An 18,309-nucleotide genomic window follows, 5' to 3' on the forward strand; every position below is an offset into this window, starting at 1 on the left:
TATGATGACGCTCAAAAACTACGCAACTCACACCTCAAGAGTTTTCATCCCTGTTAAAGACAGAAATTAACAGACTTATAGGCTTCCAATCGTTTATTGACAGTAGTTAGTTACGTCATTTATTCTTCAAAACATCGCTCAGTCCTTATCCAAGATTCTGAGATAGCACAACATCCTCCCCTATATACCTCTCATTGCAAAGCATCTATATTACTTCATCCAGTCTATCTTCTACTTCTTCTATACAACAGGCCTTTTTAAATAATATCACACCTATTATATAGGAAGATCCATCTACGTTACCTGTCAATAGTAGTCAATATATTCAACAAGTATATCTCTCATGTACTCCTTCGGAAAAGTCTTTTCAGCCGCATACACAAACGTATAGACTCGACCAATCCCCTTGGCCACAACACACATCTCTCCCACAGAAACTTGACGGCTCACACTCATTCGTGCAGACGTCAGATAGCCCTATCCACTATCGAATAGACTAGCCATGCAAAACCCCCCTACCTTGCATCTCACGATATCCTCCAATTTACCCGGAAGATCAAAAGTGGCAAAATAGCCAAATACCACTCTTCAAGCCAACCGGTCAAACAGAGAGCGAGAGAACAAGGGAAATCTTCCCACCAGCCAAGGGTAATCGGTACACAGACCACGGACTCGACGCCATTGTGGCCCGAGCAAGGCCTCGGAAGCACCTAATCTTGCGTTTCATGCACGCATCTATCAATTATCATCCAACTACCACCTGCTTAGGTGCGTATAGAAAAAGCAGGGTTTTTTTTCCTGCAGCTTGGCCCTGCCCTGCAATGCCGGGCTCCTCCTCCCCCCCAGTGGCGATTTGAGAAAGGGCCCATCTCGACTAACTGTCTCCAGGTTTCTTCACATCATACATGGAGCTATCAACAAACGTACATGAGCTATCCTGGAGCTCCCGGCTCGAGCAATGGCACACCCAGCCTGTCACAGGTCAAATCCGAAACCGCAAACTCTCTTGCTGCTGTTTCAAACAAGGGAGGTCTCTTGTTCGTCCAGGTTAAAAAAAAGTCAAAATACCTGTCAAAGCGGGCATCAAACCCTGGCCTTTGCAGTAGCAAACCTTCCGAGCCATCGACCACGGGCATATCCACCTCCGAGCAGCACAAAGGGCTTCGGGTAGTCCGCAATCCTCTCTTCGCCCAGTTGCAGACGCCGTTGCCATCGAGTGGAGTCTTGGTAATCCTAGCCTCCTGTAGGCGAGTGCTGCTCGTACATGTATCGTAAGCTCATCGTCACTTTTGCACCACTTCCTTACCAACAGACGCTCCGAGCTCAGCCTCTCTCATCGACATCGCCACTAACCCCCTTCGCCGTACATGACCATGATCAGTTTCAGGTGGGCGGCGTGATCACCTTCATCGCCATAAATAGACGATATTGCCCTTCGTCGCTCTCCAACTGTGCGTCGTTGCGGGCAGTCTAACTTACTAATTGTCCAGGCGAGGGCGTTTTAACCCCCCTCATTCGCATAGCCGATGAGGCACTTTCCCTTCGCCTCACAATAAAATCAAATAAAATAAAATACACTAAAAAATATCCCTGGAAGAAGGGTCCTTGATTTTTTACTTTTATTTTATTTTTTTTATTTTTTTTCTCTTCCCTGGCGCGCAGGGCAATGAATCGGTGCGCGATCCTCATCCAAGTTTTCCTCTAAGCTCACGCCCACTCGGGAACTAACCCCCGGACTAAAAGAGGCTTGGGAAGCTCTTCACCGCCAGTGTAATCGGCTCTAAGCTTCTTCTACTCGCGGGAGATGCCGGGAACTCAGCAAGACAAAGAAAACAAAAATAAGAAATTAGGGAATAAAAAAAAACTGAAAGGAAATCGTCTCCGGCAAAAGCGGGAACGGACGTCGTACCGGCGATACCAAGATCAGTAGTAGTAGCGCCTACGGAGCACCAAGGACAAAGAAAGCAGTCGGTCGATGCTCCTACGCGCCATGCCATGCGCCCGTACGGAGCACATGCTAACCTACAGCGTACATATGCAATTCGTATGCGTGCGGATGCCTCTGCGGAGCGTCTAGGTGAAGGGTTGAAGGGAGAAGAGACGGCGATAGGTGACGGATGCCGGTCTGGAGATGCAACAGGTCCCCCATGTCAACCCTATCACATCAGACAAAGCCGTAGGCGAGACGACCGGGCGTCCACAGACCAGCCTGGTCACGATCCAACCCCAGCTTCCCGTGGCATGCTTGCAGCAGAAGCATGCAGCTGCCTGTGAGAGAGAGGGCAAGGGTTTGAGCCTCAGGAATGCCAAGTTTGCCCAGAGAGTGCTCGCAGGCCGTGCTCACATCGTTGGTGCGCCTTTCAGAGTCAAGGAGTGATCCGTGCTGCGGAGAATCTTCTCCATATTGAACAAACAGGCGCTTGCCTTTGCCGCCGTATAAGGAAGGATGACTTGCAAAGCCCATCGACCAAAGATCACGGGTGAAACCTTGGGATGTCATTCCATATGACGGAAGATGGCCTTTTGTCGCATCTGCCCATGTGCGTGTGTGCCACCGGAAGTATGCTGCCTGCCGGCTTCTTTTGCTTCTCGGCTTTTGACTACACCGACTTCTTCCTCAGGAGATATTGGCATGAAAACGCCCCCGTTTGCTTGACACTTGCAGCAGCTATCCATGACACGCGTAACATCTGTTTGAAAAATCCATTCTCTAGTTGAACAAAGAAGCTTCTCTAAATCTTCCGTGTCGTGATTTAATATATGCAGAGTCCGTGATTGGAGGACGCGATCATTCAGTCTCCATCAAGATCCGTCAGGTCGATTCACCGCCGTCGATTTAGCTCACACGCTTATCATTCTTGTGTAAGAATGTTTCAGAATAGTTTATCCACGCAAGCTCACTAGCAAAGCGGTGATGGAATGGTTCGAGTGCTGCGCTGGAAGTCACAAGAACTCGAAGCTCCAGCATCTCTCATCACCGTGCGGGCTTTTCTCTTTTTTTTTCTTTGTGTTCTAGGGTAGCGCGAAACCTCGGTCCCCATAAGAGCAGAAGCTCCGTCCGGGTCGTGATGCCGTACGCAAGGATATGGGGCTCTCCGGCGAACGGCGGTTCGGTGACTCATCTGCCTAGGGTTCCGCTTCTCTCCCGTGATACGGACAAGGAGCATGAAATTCGTGCTTCTGCGTCGGCGCGGTATTGACCGGCCATGTGAGGAAGAGACTTCCCGCTTACTCTCTGCCCCTGGCTGTTCATATTTTAGCTTGACTTGAATCTTTGTCTCGTTAGACATAAGTCCTGCTATGCGTATCATCTCTGGCAAAAGAGTTTGGTGTTTTGGGTAACAGCGTTCGCATTGCGTTCTGCATACTCGAATCGTTCTAATCGCCGCCCGAGGTGGAGCATAGACCGATACGTTTGATCGAGCATGCAATCGAAAGCCAATTACAAATAAAAGCATGACTTCATCGGCTATCGATACTTTTGTTGACCTTGAAACCACGCGTTGAGCATCGCTCATTCATGCATAGAGTTTCGTTTTCGTTCCTGGCTAACAAGGCACTAACATTCAGCCATCGCGGCCCCTTAGAACAGCTGCTTGTGTACTCTGCGAGACAAGATTGTAACAACGGATGATGACGATCCAGGTAACCCTTGGTATTTTCGTGCTAAACACTGCTGCTCTTCCATACGGAGCAGTACTTGCAAACGGAAGGCTAACGGTAGAGAAATGTACCCGTTTCGTACAGTACTCCATATTCGGTGGATTCTTACATTGCTGACCGCACATTCGTAGTGCATGATAATCCCAGTTCAGCTGGGACTTTAGCGCACTCTTCCCAGAGTCTATTCTTTGACGGCATACACGCTATCCCAGCGTTTGGAATAGTTTGAGAAAAGCCAGCTCTTTCCTTCGTTATTTGCGTTGAATTCCCACCAGGCTGGAGGCAGAAAAACATGGCTCATCAATTGCCCTGTCGACGAGTCAGTATCAGTGCGTAGACTAAAATTGACGACTCTGTGCCCACGAGAGCGTGTCAGATGTGCTGCTGCAATGATCATAGTTAGGCCCATCAAGCTACGCACATACGAGCTACTACTAGCACGGGCACTAATGGCCAGTCCTCTTATGCAAGGGCGACGAGTGTACAAGTCATTAATAAATCGACGGAGACAATTGAACAAGTAAACGGGCGGCGGACTGTCAGCCGTTAGTTGGGCGCTGCCGTCGATGCCACCGTTGTGGGAAACGGGTTGGGCGTGGGTACGACTCCGTGCTTGCCTCGGGACTGTGAATGGCCAGAGAAGACTGAGTGAGAGAAAAATTCTCCAGCCGAGCCAACCGCAGTCGAGGATGATGCATAGGCGCATGTGAGTACGTGCTGGCCAGCCCTCTCACGAGTCAAGCTGTTATCATGAGATAACGAGGGCTGTGGGCGAGAAGAAAGCTTCTAGGCGTTCGACATCGTACATCTTGCCAGCTGAGCTGTATGGTTGGGTACAAAGGCCAAGCCTGAATTCTCGTAACCTTTTCCTGTTTGTATTTGGGGCCTCTCCTCAGGCCGATACATGTGGTGTCGAAAAAACCACTCGTAGGTACGAGTACGTATCCACAAGAGGCGCAGCAGTCAGGCCCTCGATGAGGGAGGTACTCCGTGAATCCGACTTTGTAGATCCTCATGGTGTGGCCACTGGGCAAGGCAGATACGTAGTCGAACATAACTGCAGAGTTTGGGGTTAATGAGACTGCATAATTAAGCCGGGACTTCCTGTGTCGTCAGAGCCGGCCCAGGTGGCACTTAATCATGCCACGACCCTGAACTGAGACATCAAGAAGTGCAGACTCTCGTCTGGCACCACCAGGAGACTTTTCTCTAGACAGCCGCAGACAGCCGCTGAGCAAGATTGGGCCGGATGGCAGGCTGGCTGGGCCAAACCTCAGGTTCGCCTTTCGCCTTCAGTCCTCATTGAGGCTAGACCCAGCAAGCCGCATCGCCGCGGTTGAATGATGAGCGGCTCGAACGGGGCCAAGCTGCTGGCTGCTGGCTGCTGGCTGCTGTGCAAAGTCGCACAGAGAAAGGCAGGGCATTCTCAGCTTCAAAACCGGTGAAACAAGCTCGATTGATTGGCCCGAGGACGCAAGCACTTTGGGTCTCGCCAATTGGCCGTTTTGGACGGGTTTTCACAGATCACAGCAGGTTCTCCGAGGCAGCGTCCAAACGGATATGGCCGTCTCGTCCCCGAGAGCGAGGCAGCGGCCAGCGAGGGCCGATAATTCGTCGTGGAGGGCGGCGATGCATCAGGTCGACGGGCCTAAGGGGTGAGAAAGTAGTGTCGATGCCCGAAATGAAACAGGACGGACGCGCAACGCGTCAGGAGCAGCCAAACAGAGCACCGTGATGGGCAGCAACAAACACACCGACAAAGCAGCAGCGGAGATGGTGCAAGCAAGTTGGCGGAGGCCGGCCTCATATGCGGCCAGTCACAGTGGAGCTTGCTGGAGCCTTTGGTTGGAGCAAGGCATCGCAGCAGAGACAGACCAAGGCCCGTGTTGGAGGCATGCACCAGCCACGGCGGTCCACTGCAGAGGCAGCATGGCGCATGATGATGAGCAGGACAGACAGGCGAGTGTGCGAGTGTCCCGGAGATGGAGACGGCAGACTGGAGACTGGAGACGCTGGAGACTGGAGACCAGCCACTAGAGACTGCAGAAGATGGGGCACAATCGATAAGTGATTATCTAATGGTGTCAGTCAGTGTTGTCCCCGTCTGGTTGGTGAGCGCATCGTCATGCATTGGTGGCTTCACTTGCCTGATACGTGTTGCAGGATGCGAGGCAACGCCAAAACGGCAAAGCGGATGACACTATCGTGTGTTCTAAATTGGCTGCCCAGAAGGCATACATGATGCTCTCCCTACTTGTGCTTTAGCTGCTACTGTACTGTACTGCAACTGCTCGTGCTAAGGTTAGTCATGCGAGTGGCACCAGCTGCGGTACTTGCGGCCGCCGCACCGCAGCGTGCACAGCCAAGTACCTACCTCACGTAATCACAGGTCAGGTGCTGTTGCTGCACTGGCAGCCCATGACTGGTCCACAGTACGAAGCGCCCCGCCCATGCGGTCGTACCTCGTCAGCGAAATTGGGCTGAGAGGTACATTGTCAGCCCACCTTTGCTTCTCAGGTGGGTTTTGTCGCAGTTGCGGGAGATCCAACCACATTCAGGCATGAGTGGTCCAGGCCAAACCAAACATCTTGCTCGCCTGATGGGCACCATGACACCCAAACAGCCCGGTATCTGCCTATCGATTGACACATCCTGTGACGGCTCCCTGGCGGATGCCGATACGATACGATAGCATGGACCGATAGAGCCAGAGGAGGGGGGTCTGGGAGAACCGCGGAGAACTGGGGGGGGTTTGACTGACCAGACACAGCGCGAGGGCACATCACGACGACCAAGGCGGGCAAATAGGATCGGGGCCGTGATGTGACAGACCACTTTGGAAGGCCATCTTCCCCATCGACGCTCTCCCTCGCCCAGTCCAGTCATTCGCAGGCCACCACTTCGTACGAGCAGCACGCCAAAGAAGCAAGCGCTCTCATTAGCAAGGCTCTCTCAATGCACACTACGACTGGCCCGTCCCGAGCCCTCAGTGGTCACAAGTTACTAGTAGCGGGTATGGCGCACCGGGTTGTGCGGGAGCAGCAGCGCCGTCCATCGCTCCCTCGTCTTTGGAGGGCTTGGGTTGGGCAGCAGCAGCATTGAGTTTCGTGCCCAACCTATTCTCGTCCTGTCATTGAGCATCTGGCTCTCCCCATCTTGGAATTCTGCCTCCCGGCGTCACGGATGCCATCCCGTCATGACCCGCTTAGAGGTACCGGCCTTGACAGATTCAGCCATGCGCCATGTCGGACGCTCATTCGTTTTCAGTACCCGCCCTGCTTCAGGCGAGTCGAGTCGGAGGTAGTTTGCCTCTGTCTCTGTCCCTCTCTCTCCCTGGGCGGCTGATGGGTTGACGATGGCGTCGTGGGTTGAATGTTACTGAACTGAGCGACTGGTCATGACGACAGTCTCATGCCCATCGGCCATCTGGTCAGGATGATCCTCGCCGGGAAGAGAGCGGCAACGACGGCGGTCTCCCATAACAAGCGCTACCTGTGGCAGATGGAAGCTATTTCGAGTCACAAGAGGCAGCTTCCCCCAGGCCGATCAGGTGTGGATGGCCTCTGTCGATGATGACCATGCCGAGGCCGACTTGCTTTCTGGTACTAGCAGACGTATGTAGCAGTCGAACAGAGTACAGGATAAGATGTTCTGCTACGACGACGACTACTGCTAGTCCCATCCCGAGTGCCACATGAGATAGGGAGGGGATGGAGTTTGGGGGGAGCCGGGGCCAGGGATTAACCCAGCTTGGTGAGTACTTCGTGCGAGAGCGAGCGCGACACAAGGGTGACAAAGCACAGAGATGGAGGAGTCCCAAACATAGCGACAATGACTTGGACTTGCATCACATCGGCAGACAAGACTCTCGTGTACTGTCAGTAGGCATACAGGTCTGTATGCCCACCATAACCCTAGCCAGAGATCCATTGGACCAAGCTCAAAGGGTATAGGGGCTGGCTCCGAGTGTCCGTACGCACGCACTTATTGATAATGGCCGTACTTACTAATCGTCCTAATCGTACGGGCGCATGGTCGTCCCAGGATGGGGTACCAGCACGGAGTGTGAAAATTTTGGAAAAAATGAAAAAATCCAGCAAAAAATAAAAAAACAAAAAATCAAGGCAAAAAATAAAAATCAACAGAGGGCAGAGGCAAGCTCACTGACAGGCATCCCTGCCACTCTGGGCCCAAGCACCAGGCCCATACGACCTAGTAGACAAACCCGTTTGAGGCCCGACATACTGACGAGCGCTACGACAGACAGAGTAGCATCTCAAGTATCTAGGTCAAAAACAATACAAGCGCAGCACCACCCACTCGTACATATTCGTACATGGATGCTAGATACGTACATGTACATTACATACGCACTACCTACAGAGTACATACATGGGAGCCCGAAAGCGTGGAATCCTCGGAGGATGTGTACCTATTACGAGTCGAGCCTAAGCACTCTCAGCCCCATGCGCGCCGGCGGTTGGCAAGAAATCGATCGACAAGATTCGGCCTCAGGCGATAACGCCGGTATCGTGTGTTATCGACACGGGGTGTCTGTTATCCTGTTATCCAGCTATGAGTCGACGTAGGTAGTATGTCGGTAGACCAGTATCAGCTTGGCTAAACCTGTACTGCCGCTGCAGCTGTTACTAGGTATGAGGGCTCTCCCCAAGACTTCCAACTCCCCACAGCAGTACGAAGTAGCCCTTTGAGTACATATAGAAATCCCTCCTCCCTCAGCATCTCTATCTTTGCTCAGTACTAATCCAAACATTGAACGCCATTCGACGCCATCTATCCTCTTGTTTTCTGTTCTGCTTGTTTGTTTGCTCAGCAGAGAAGAGATCAGTGGTAGCAGCAGCCTGTGCTACGAGTGCAATCAGTGAGTCAGCCCTCCTCTCTTCCTTGTTTTTTCGCTCCGGCCCCCCTCTTCCCGGCTTGTGTTCGACGAGCGTTTGCCCAGTGCAGTGCTGTGTCATCATAGCCCTCATCATCCTCGTTACTGCTTCCATATAACTTTATACTGGAATCATAACAAAGATGACGTCTATCCTGTCCTATCTTATCCTGTCCGACCTCGTCCCCTTTCCCTTTGACCTTTTCCCTTCCACTTTCTCCCCCGTTGCGCGTCGTCGGTTTATTTTTATCTTAGTCGCCCGCCTGCGCACCTCCTCTCTCGCATCAATGTTTTTTTTCCCACTTCCCACTACACTTAGCACTTAGTACCACTTACTGTCCCGTCCGTCTCCCGCACTTAAACCACCCCACCCCTCCAGCGCTAAGAGAACCGGCCTGTCTGTTTTTCTTAGCCCTGCTCCTCTTCCCATCCACCCACCAAAAGCCAAACCCAACTGGCCCTTTTAGCAGCCTCCATCTTATATCACTCGACCTCCCGCCCACACTTTGCATCTGCCCATCACCTCTCAACGCTGCTTGACGACTTTCATGACTTGCATCTGCTCTGCGTTTCACGACCCTTCCCCCTCCAGCATCACCCTTTAACGCTGTCACGAATTACTGCCCACGCACGTTGCTTGTGATTTTTTTTTCTTCTTCTTTCTCAACCCCGCTTCATCATTGCTCGGCTCCAACAAATAAAAAGCCACCCTTCGCTAACATCTCGTCCTCGGAAGACCATCAACAGTATCAGCACATCACGACTACTGTACTCGTTTTCATCACATTTCTTCTCAGTTTTCCTCTTCTTTCTTCTTTTCTTCTTTCTACGGGTCGTTGTTTTCTCTTTCGGTTCTTTGACGTCGACCTTTGCATCCTCTCAACCTCACTCCGTCGCCTTTGACGGCCCCCCCTCACACAGTCACATCTTCTCAGAATGGACAACTATTACTCTTCAGCATCCATGGCTATGGACGCGAGCCATGAGCAAAAGTTCTTCAAGGCAGAGGAGACCAACGGCCTAGATGACAGCCTTCTTGATCACAGCGGCATTGACTCAGGCTTGGAACTTTCCCCTCCTATGGACAACAGGCGAGAGTCATTCGGCATCGGAGGACCTCTCTTCTCTCCCAAGACGGAAGATTGGCACTCTGTCGACATGCAGTCGCTGCCTTCCAACAACCCCTTCTTCGAGCCGCATAGCACAAACCCCTACATGCGCTTCGACCAGCCCTCTGGCAACCCTTTCATCTCTTCGGGCAATCCCTGGGCCATGAACGGAGGCTCCGGAGCAGCCACGCCTTTCCAGCGCTTCAGTGGTATGGCGACGGATTTTGATGCCAACACTTCCATTTTCCAGCAGCCCATCCACGCTCCCACTCCTTTCCCCACCTCAGGCAACATGTTCGCCGGTCTGGCGGACAGCCAGGCCATGCAAGACGCCAAGAAGATGCGACCTAGCAGCCCCTCCATCCGATCGCACAATGATCTGCGACGCGGCGATGGCATTCGCAAGAAGAATGCTCGCTTTGAGATCCCCGCTGAGCGGAACTTGAGCAACATCGACCAGTTGATTTCCCAGTCGACGGATGAGCAGGAGATTAAGGAACTCAAGCAACAGAAGCGACTGCTGCGAAACCGACAGGCAGCGTAAGTACACTATTCACATCATCTTGGCACTGCGCATAGAAAGCTAACTGTTTCAATAGTCTCGACTCTCGGCAGCGCAAGAAGCAGCACACTGAGCGCTTGGAAGATGAGAAGAAGCAATTCACCGTCGTCATCACTGACATGGAAGAGGAGCTGGCTAGCCTCAAGACCAAGGTGGAGCAGCTCATGCTCGAGAAGCAGCAGTGCGTCGATTACATCGAGACCCTCACCCTTGAGAAGGACGAGATGATCCGCACTCACACTATCGAGACTGGTGAGCTGAGGAAAAAGGTGGGTGTCCTGACCGACCATGTCCAGCGCCTGGAGAGCAGCATTCCCCCCAACGCTGCCGCCAACGGCTTCTCCGGTGCCTACGACGACATGGACGATGCCATGGATTTGGCCGGTGCTTGGGATAATGGCTTCCTCAACGACTTTGATGAGGTCAAGCCGCCCATGACTGTTGCCCCTGTCAAGAAGGACACCAACCCCTTCACCTCCGGCTCTGAGAAGAGCTCCTCCCAGGGTGGCTTGTTGTTCATGCTTTTCCTTGTTGGCGCCTTTGTCATGTCTAGCCGCTCGATGCCCTCCATCCCCCGCGTGTCGGAGGATGTCCGAGTTGCATCGGCGACTCTTCTCGACAACGTCCTCAAGGACGCCGGCGTCGACCCCTCGACTGGCACGCACGCCATCGCTCCTCAGCCTTCCGGCGTCTCTTGGGGACAGCCCGTTAGCGCTAGTGTTATGGCCGGCATGGCTGCTGATGGCGTTGTTGCGCCGTCCATGCTTGTAGAGCTCGGTGATAGCCTCATCCAGCCCTCGCAACAGCAGACCAACGAGCAGATCTTCTCCCTCTCTGCCGCCCAGTACAACGGAGTCAGCGACCACGACTTCCTCCGCGATGCCGCCGGTAGAATGCCCACCAAGGCTCGCAAGAACCTGGCTCAGTCTCTTGCTGAGATGCGGGACGCCGCCAAGCAGTCCGGTGCCGCCGAGGTGTACACTCGCACTCTCCTCTGGGATCAGATCCCCAACGATGTGGTCCGAAACTTTGCCAGAATGGTTGTAGAGTGCAACGGCGCTCAAAATTCGCAGCAATGCAACGAAGCGAGATCATGAAGGAATTAAAAAGACCCGGCGCGAAAGACAAAAAAAACACGAAATCTCACGATGACGAATCAAAAAATGGCTACAGTAATGCAACGATCAACCCTCTCCACCCTCTATTCTGTCTTGGTTCAATTTCATTTCTCCGACAAATTTATGCTACTTCTTCTTACTCTTCTCTTCGTACAGCCCTTTCCCACGATTGGATAGGCTGGCCTTTATTTTGAGTCGCCTCGGGGCGACTCCCCACATGCACATTATTTGAGATTTTTTGCTCACGCATTCACCCCCCATCTTCTTGAATTTGAACAAACCGCTTTCTCATGAAAACCATCTACTTTGGAGTCTCTTACGATTTCTTTGCGGATCTAGCGAGCGAGCAAGCGTTGATTTTTTTGGCGATTGATTTTGATTTGATTTTGATTTCCTTGTGCTATTTTTTCTTTTCCTTGTGTTATATTTGGATGGCTTTCAGCATTTCTTTTTCCACCCCCTTTGGCTTTTTTTCACCTTTTCTTTTTGCTGGATCCTTTCGACAGCTGGTGGGTCGAAAGGCATAGGACACAAGCAGAAGCAGCAGCACAACAGGCATGCTACAGGCCCCAGTCCAGTACATGCTTGTACTTTTGAAAGGCATGGTCTTTTTTGGATATTGGGAATCTGTGTGCAGGATGGAATACCTGGCACCGAAAGAATGATATCTACGAGGCATGTCGATACAGAATGATGACAGATTGGAACCAAATTGACGATGATGAGATTGAGCACCTGGAACGGGCTCTTCTACCCGACACTCTCTTGAGAACCCACCTCAGCGACGAAAAATACGATCCCTGGGTGGCTTTCCTTTGTACTTGGGCGGCATTTTGGACATAGCTTTTTTATTTGGAACGAGCCACACAGATGGCCTCTTGGGTTTTGACGACATATTTCATTTCAGATAGCTTTTTCTTCAATGTGAACATGGACATAGATCCAGCTTACATTCACAATGCCTTGATTCCCTTTTGCCGTGACCGTGACTGTATCCAAACTTGTGTGTGTGCCTGTGTTCACTACCTATCTATGACTGTGGTGTGCTGCAGCCCATGCATGCCCTTGTGCCTGGGCGAGGGCTAAAAGTCAATGACGCCCTTACCCGAAGCACAATGCATACCTCGACAGTCTGCTTGCTCTCTAGGGAAATCGACCTGCCCATCTTCAGCGGCATGGACGGCCGTGTGCCTTGAAAGACGGCACATCTTACCACCTGCTACTACCACTCGAGGATAGTGTAGCCGGGACGAGGATGAATATCGTACACAGCGGGGTGGAGCCGTGAGACATACCTGGAAGCGACGTGATGCAAAGCTGGGCCGTGGACAGACAAGGCTCATCTTGGATTGAGGGGAGGCATTGGGTTGACATCACACCGCCAGCGAGGCAGACGGTTGGTTCTGTCTTAGTCCGGGACTTGGCGTTGTATTGCTTGTGACCTAAGCCTCCTTGGGAGAGAGTCTGGATGGTAGATGGAGGGAAGGGAAAAGGTGGTGGTCATGGACTTGGAGGTACCGTGTGGTCGTCTGGCGGCCGCAGTGCTACCATCTACTTCGTATCTACATACCACTACCTACCTACAAGGTAATGAGTGTATAATACTAAGCTCGCACAAACGTCATGCGTAGTCAACGATATTCCGACTACCTTGTAGGTACTCTAGTGGCCGCGTGTGTGTGCCTCATTCCTTGTCACTGACACAACCAAATGCTTCCCAAGGGAGCGGATGAATGATGCCATCACGAGATTGAGTTTGTAGGTAACTGACTACTACCTGCCTCGCCCTTGCCACCGACGGCTCTCGATAGGAAGAAGGTACGAGAGGGAGTCCAATAACTGCTACCCGACGCCAGAAAAAAGTTCAAATAGAATAAATAAGATAAAATAAAATAAATACACCAAAATCATTACCCAAATAACAGGCCTGTGTGAGCTTTGCCTACCACGGAATAACATAAATCGAGCAAAATAAGAACGACAGGATTCCCAATAAACTCCAGCCCCCTCATTTTTTTCGCCCTCCCTGTTTCCAGTCCATCCCACCTCTCCCATTCGCCATAATTACAAGCAACTAGTCTGCGAGGTGCATCCACGAATCGGCGAGCCATTCTCCATCTGCAAGAACTGATCATCTGCTCTGTTGCCAGCCAATTGCCTCCCAGAGCCGGCCACTACCTCGGGTTTTTGGCGAAATGGATGAAACGCCCACGCCTCCAGCCAATTCGCACGCGCACACTTATTTCAGACGCATCCGCTCTAGCTCAGGCGAATGGCAGCTCTCATGTACGCTTCTGGAAGACAAAGCCATGGCTTTTGCTAGCCCCGGGTCTCTGTTTTGGCTCCTCCATTGACACGACGCCAACGGCCGCTGCTGATACACCCCTCGGGCCGATCCTGGTGGCCTTGAGACTAAAAGATCCATCGCCTTGAAAAATCGATAGGCATTGGGAGGACCGCTGCTGATGCGACCCAGGCGCCAGAATATCAAAGTACCTCTGCCGTGTACTCGCACTTCAACTGCGGAACGTTCCTACTATACCTTTGGTGGCAAGCAAGCGGACGGTCATATCTCGTGTACATGACAGAGGCACATCCACCGACCTGCCTGGGTGCATATACGCATACCCGCATACACACTTACATGCTCGTACCGCACATACAAACAACCATACATGCATCTTGCATGCTCGTACAGAACTCTACCCGCCAAGAGCCAATGCTAACAAAGCTGCCCTTGTCCCTTACAGCTGCACCGGTCGTGACACCTCCATTGAGAACCTCCCTTACCCGGGACTAGCAGAGTGTCTGCCAGCAACGTCGATTGTGAGCACGCCGACTTGATTGTGATAAATGACTCACGAATTGATACCCAAAGCCCGATGGCCATTGGTAAGCAAATGGCCAACGACAGCAAGGAGAGAGAGAAAAAAAACTACAACAAGGCAGGGTTCGGCAGCACTTCTTGCACCAGCCCACTCGTACTAGGTCTCGATATCTGGCCGCCTCCACAGCAAGAGTCTGCTCGTCTCGTCTTCCATCCAATCTCATGGCGACAGCTGAACAACACATACATACGTGCCCGCCTACATACACATACATCATGTACGTGCGCACGCACATGCATCCGGACCACCTACTCGTACCGACATGCGCAATCAGGCATCAAAAACGATCCCCCAGCTAGGGCAAAGCTGGTAAAACAGCCGCCCGCACAGAGGCATCGCCAGACCCGCGCTCCCATTTGCTCCAAATCTCCGGGTTACAGCTGCAGCTGCCTCTGTGGTCCTTTCTTTTCCCTTTCCATGTTAGCGAGTCTCTGGGAATGAGCACAGCAGCTGGTTTGTTTGGCTGTTGCTCCTTCAGTGGCCGCATACAGCACACGCTACACACATGGACGGAACAGAATGCTGTGGCCTCACAGCCATACATCTTCAGACTCTCGCAGTTCACATACACAACCATACATGCTACATACAGACAAAACATACATGCCGCAATCGCCTGCTATGTACATGAGCCGTCCACAACGCCTAGACTACAGTATGCCGCGTCCATGCCTCCGAGTGGTACAACAGCAGCACCCCGCAAATGTGAACCGCAGGACGCAGGATGGGTCACAATGGAGCGTTCTTACTTGCTGTTTAAAGCCACACGAGGGACACGCAATGCGGCAGTGGGAAGAAAAAGACCCCATCCCCGTGGATATCCAATAACGGCCGCTGAATAAGAGAGGAAATACGCTGAGAGAGAAAGGGCCTAGAGCCGGGAGGCACTACTGAGCCCTCATCGAGTCAAGGAGATCTGCCTACCTGTGACCCCCTATTTTTTCTTGCGGTTTTCCGGGTTATACTTTTCCTTCCATATCCTGCAAACACGTTAGCTATCAACGCCTCCCAAAGCCCTCGTCTTCTCATTGGGGCTGGACAGTGTAGCACATCACAATCCTCTGGAGCTCCTGGCCACTATCATGAGACCGCAAACCGTCGCAGCCATGCATAGCCTCCTCCAGGAGGAAGAGTGTGATCAAGTTGCACGGATGGGTCGCAAGCGAGGTCCGGCCACTCGGGAGTGATGCATCACAGCACACACAAGGATGCCCACAGCTGACACGACGAGCAAGTATGGATGCGTTTTGGTGACTTACCACGTATTTCCTAGTGTCTTGTTGCCACCCTTCTCAGCCCGTCGATAATACTGGGCTGCAGCAAACTGTACTCCCAAATAAGGGGTCAAACATCAGCCTCACGTAACGGATCGGAGTCTGCGGGGAGGGGAAAAGCGGCCACTCTGCCCGTGCCATTTTCGATTGGACATGCGCAACTTTGCGCCTTCGCGTGCCCGCTCATTCCTCATCGACGCCCAACTCTGGGGTCTGGTGAGACGTTGGGCATCAACCTCGCCTTTGTCAGCCAGACTGGCCACGAGTGGCAAGCCACAGCTTGTGGTGCCTTGGTTGATGAGGCTTGGCTCTCTTTCGTGCCATGAGACGGATTGCAAGAGCAAGTTATGTCATCGATGTTTTGACTAATCGTCGACGTACCTTGTCCTTTTTACAGCCGTAGCCTTCTAGGTAGCACCAGGCAACCTCGTTCATGGCGTCTTTGTTCACTCGTCAGCATCCGGAGCTTTTTCAGATACAGGGCTGCATCTGCAACTCACCAGTATCGCCCAAGTTTGCCGCTGTCTCATAGTACTGTTCAGTTTTGGAGCAGTGGTCAGTATCTAATCAGCAAAGCCCAGAAGCCGACCAGTCGTCAACCCCTGATATCGAAAAGGCAATATGCATACCTGCTTTGCAGCGACTGGGTCCTTGTCGATGCCCCAGCCGTGGCGGAAACAGTTGGCCAATTCGAAGATGGCCAGGACTAGCTCTCCCTTTGCAGCTCCTCCCTTCTTGAGACCGGCCTGGATGGCCAATTGCTCGACCGACGCAGCGTTAGAGGCCGCTGCCGTTAGATAGTGGACCGCTCGCGCAGTATCTGGCGTGCAACCCCAGCCGTGCCTATGGGAAGAAAGCAAGGCTGTGTTAGTCCGGATGCTCTCTCTTCTTAATCGCCTGCTAATCATATGATGGCCATGTCACGTAAAATCAAATGATGTGATGTGATATGTGAGGGCGCGCTCAAGGGGAAATCGAGACAATCAATGAGGGGGAGCTGGAGCTCTCTCTCCGTCTCTCAGGATTCACCGGCAGCAGCGCATCGCCACCGCAGAATGGAAATGAAATGGCTAATTGGGATCCAGGCCATGGTAGCACTCACCTGAGTGCCAGTCCATAGAGAACCTGGCTGAGGGGATTGTTGGCGCCGCTCTCGTCTGCAAGGCGCCCGAACATCTTGGTCGCTTCCGCATAATTCCCCTCCTCATGCAGTCGAATCGCCTCTTGGATGTCGGCATCGATTTCCTTGGACGAAACAGGCCCCGAGTTGGCCGAGGGGCTTCGGCTGCGAGAGGCAGATGCGTCTAGACTCATCTGGGCCATGCCGTCTGAGGCATCTCTCGACGACGGGCGACTCCTGGCGAGGTCGTTCTGCCCGGCTAGCATGGTTGCCCGCTTCTCCCACTGCAGCTCTGCGGCGTCTTTATCCTGCACGTCGGCTGCTGGGACCACAATCTCCGGTAGGTTCTGCGGCACATGGTCAGAGGTCTCGGGCGGCCGACTTAGATGCAGCCTGTGCGACAGGCGTCTTGCCGCGCTCTCCTTCTTGTTGGACGCCGACGAGGAGGCAGAGGCGCTCCGCGACTGGTCTGAGTGGAAGAAGTCGAAGCTCCGTCTCGACTTTCGGTGCTCGCCGCTAGTCGACGTGGGCGACAGCAAGCCGTCGTTGTTGTGGCCTCCCTCGTCCGACGCCATAATCACCTGCTGCGAAACAGTATCGGAGCGAACAAAAGTGATGTCTGGGCCCTGATCATGCTCTATAGCCTCCTTCTTCCGTAGCGCATCCCGGAGCCCCATGATTGCAAGAGTGCTTTAGTAGTTTTTGGTGTTCTGTAAGTGAAGAGCTGAATGTCTGTCCTCTGGTGATTGTCCTTCTAGTCCAGCACAAGGAAAAAGCAGCACAGCAAAGGCCCTTCTATATCTCGCAATGATAACGCCGTAGTGATGCTGATCATGAAATGTCCAAGCCCCCCCGATCTGTCACCCAAAAATAGAATATGCTGCTGCTCTACGTCGAATGATGGCGAGGTCCGCAGGCGCAGGTTCAGGGTTCAGTGAGGCAGTCAGCCAGTGGCTGAGGCAGAGAAGCCAGGCTGATGTTGGTTAGTCAGTTGTCAGTATCAGTTCCTCTTTGTAGCACTGACTGACACGATCGAATGCTTTTGTGCAGTGCAAACAAAAGGCCCGCCTCGGGTTTCTTTCTCAAAGAAGAGCAATTGGGAAAAAGGAGGCCGAATTTGCTTGATGTCGCAAACCAACAGTGACAATGGGATTTCCCCGTGCTTGATTTTCCCGCGCGGCAAAAGGATTCGGCGCTTCTGATGATGGGTTACAATACAAAAGAGCACAGCACAGTTCAATTGGGGAGAAGAGAGAAAATGGCCAGGCGCCGTCCCTTTTGAAACTGGTCTAGGAACCGCCAAAGAAAATAGAATTACCCCCCAATCTGGCATTATGGAGTCAATCTTTCTTAGGATTAGAAGTCTCCAGTCGCCCTTGGCAAATAAACTCCATCGTATTCTAATAGCACCGAACCAGGGGGGGGGGGGGGGGGGGGGGGGGGAAGGAAGCCAACTAAAAAAGGTTCAAGGTTAATATTGGTGCCCGTGTTTTTTTCATATTCGATCCATGAACCTAGACAAGGGCCTCCCAAACTATCTTGATGGATTTGATGTCTTGATCATTTTAGGGGAGACGCTCGGGGCTCTATCCGGCCGCTGTGGGCGCCGATCACCGAATCTCTCTAGCAGGCCGCCTTCGCTAAAGCGCGGTAAGCCAACGGTGGTCGGTTAGGGGAG

The 18,309-nt window shown here is 52.5% G+C and overlaps 2 protein-coding genes across 2 annotated transcripts; one reads left to right on the top strand and one right to left on the bottom strand.

Moving 5' to 3' along the window:
• Positions 1 to 9,496: 9,496 nt before the first annotated feature.
• T069G_07047 (bZIP transcription factor domain-containing protein) lies at positions 9,497 to 11,328 on the top strand (the record flags this gene model as incomplete). The annotated part of the gene is made up of 2 exons (XM_056174257.1): positions 9,497 to 10,209; positions 10,269 to 11,328. The coding sequence occupies 2 exons, from the start codon at positions 9,497 to 9,499 to the stop codon at positions 11,326 to 11,328; spliced, it is 1,773 nt and encodes a 590-aa protein (XP_056027836.1).
• A 3,843-nt stretch (positions 11,329 to 15,171) lies between these two features.
• T069G_07048 (uncharacterized protein) lies at positions 15,172 to 17,308 on the bottom strand (the record flags this gene model as incomplete). The annotated part of the gene is made up of 6 exons (XM_056174258.1): positions 15,172 to 15,217; positions 15,497 to 15,561; positions 15,893 to 15,951; positions 16,012 to 16,045; positions 16,141 to 16,354; positions 16,614 to 17,308. The coding sequence occupies 6 exons, from the start codon at positions 17,306 to 17,308 to the stop codon at positions 15,172 to 15,174; spliced, it is 1,113 nt and encodes a 370-aa protein (XP_056027837.1).
• Positions 17,309 to 18,309: the final 1,001 nt, after the last annotated feature.

The sequence above is a fragment of the Trichoderma breve genome, chromosome 4 (assembly GCF_028502605.1).
Source record: "Trichoderma breve strain T069 chromosome 4, whole genome shotgun sequence".
In the NCBI taxonomy this organism is placed as follows: domain Eukaryota; kingdom Fungi; phylum Ascomycota; class Sordariomycetes; order Hypocreales; family Hypocreaceae; genus Trichoderma; species Trichoderma breve.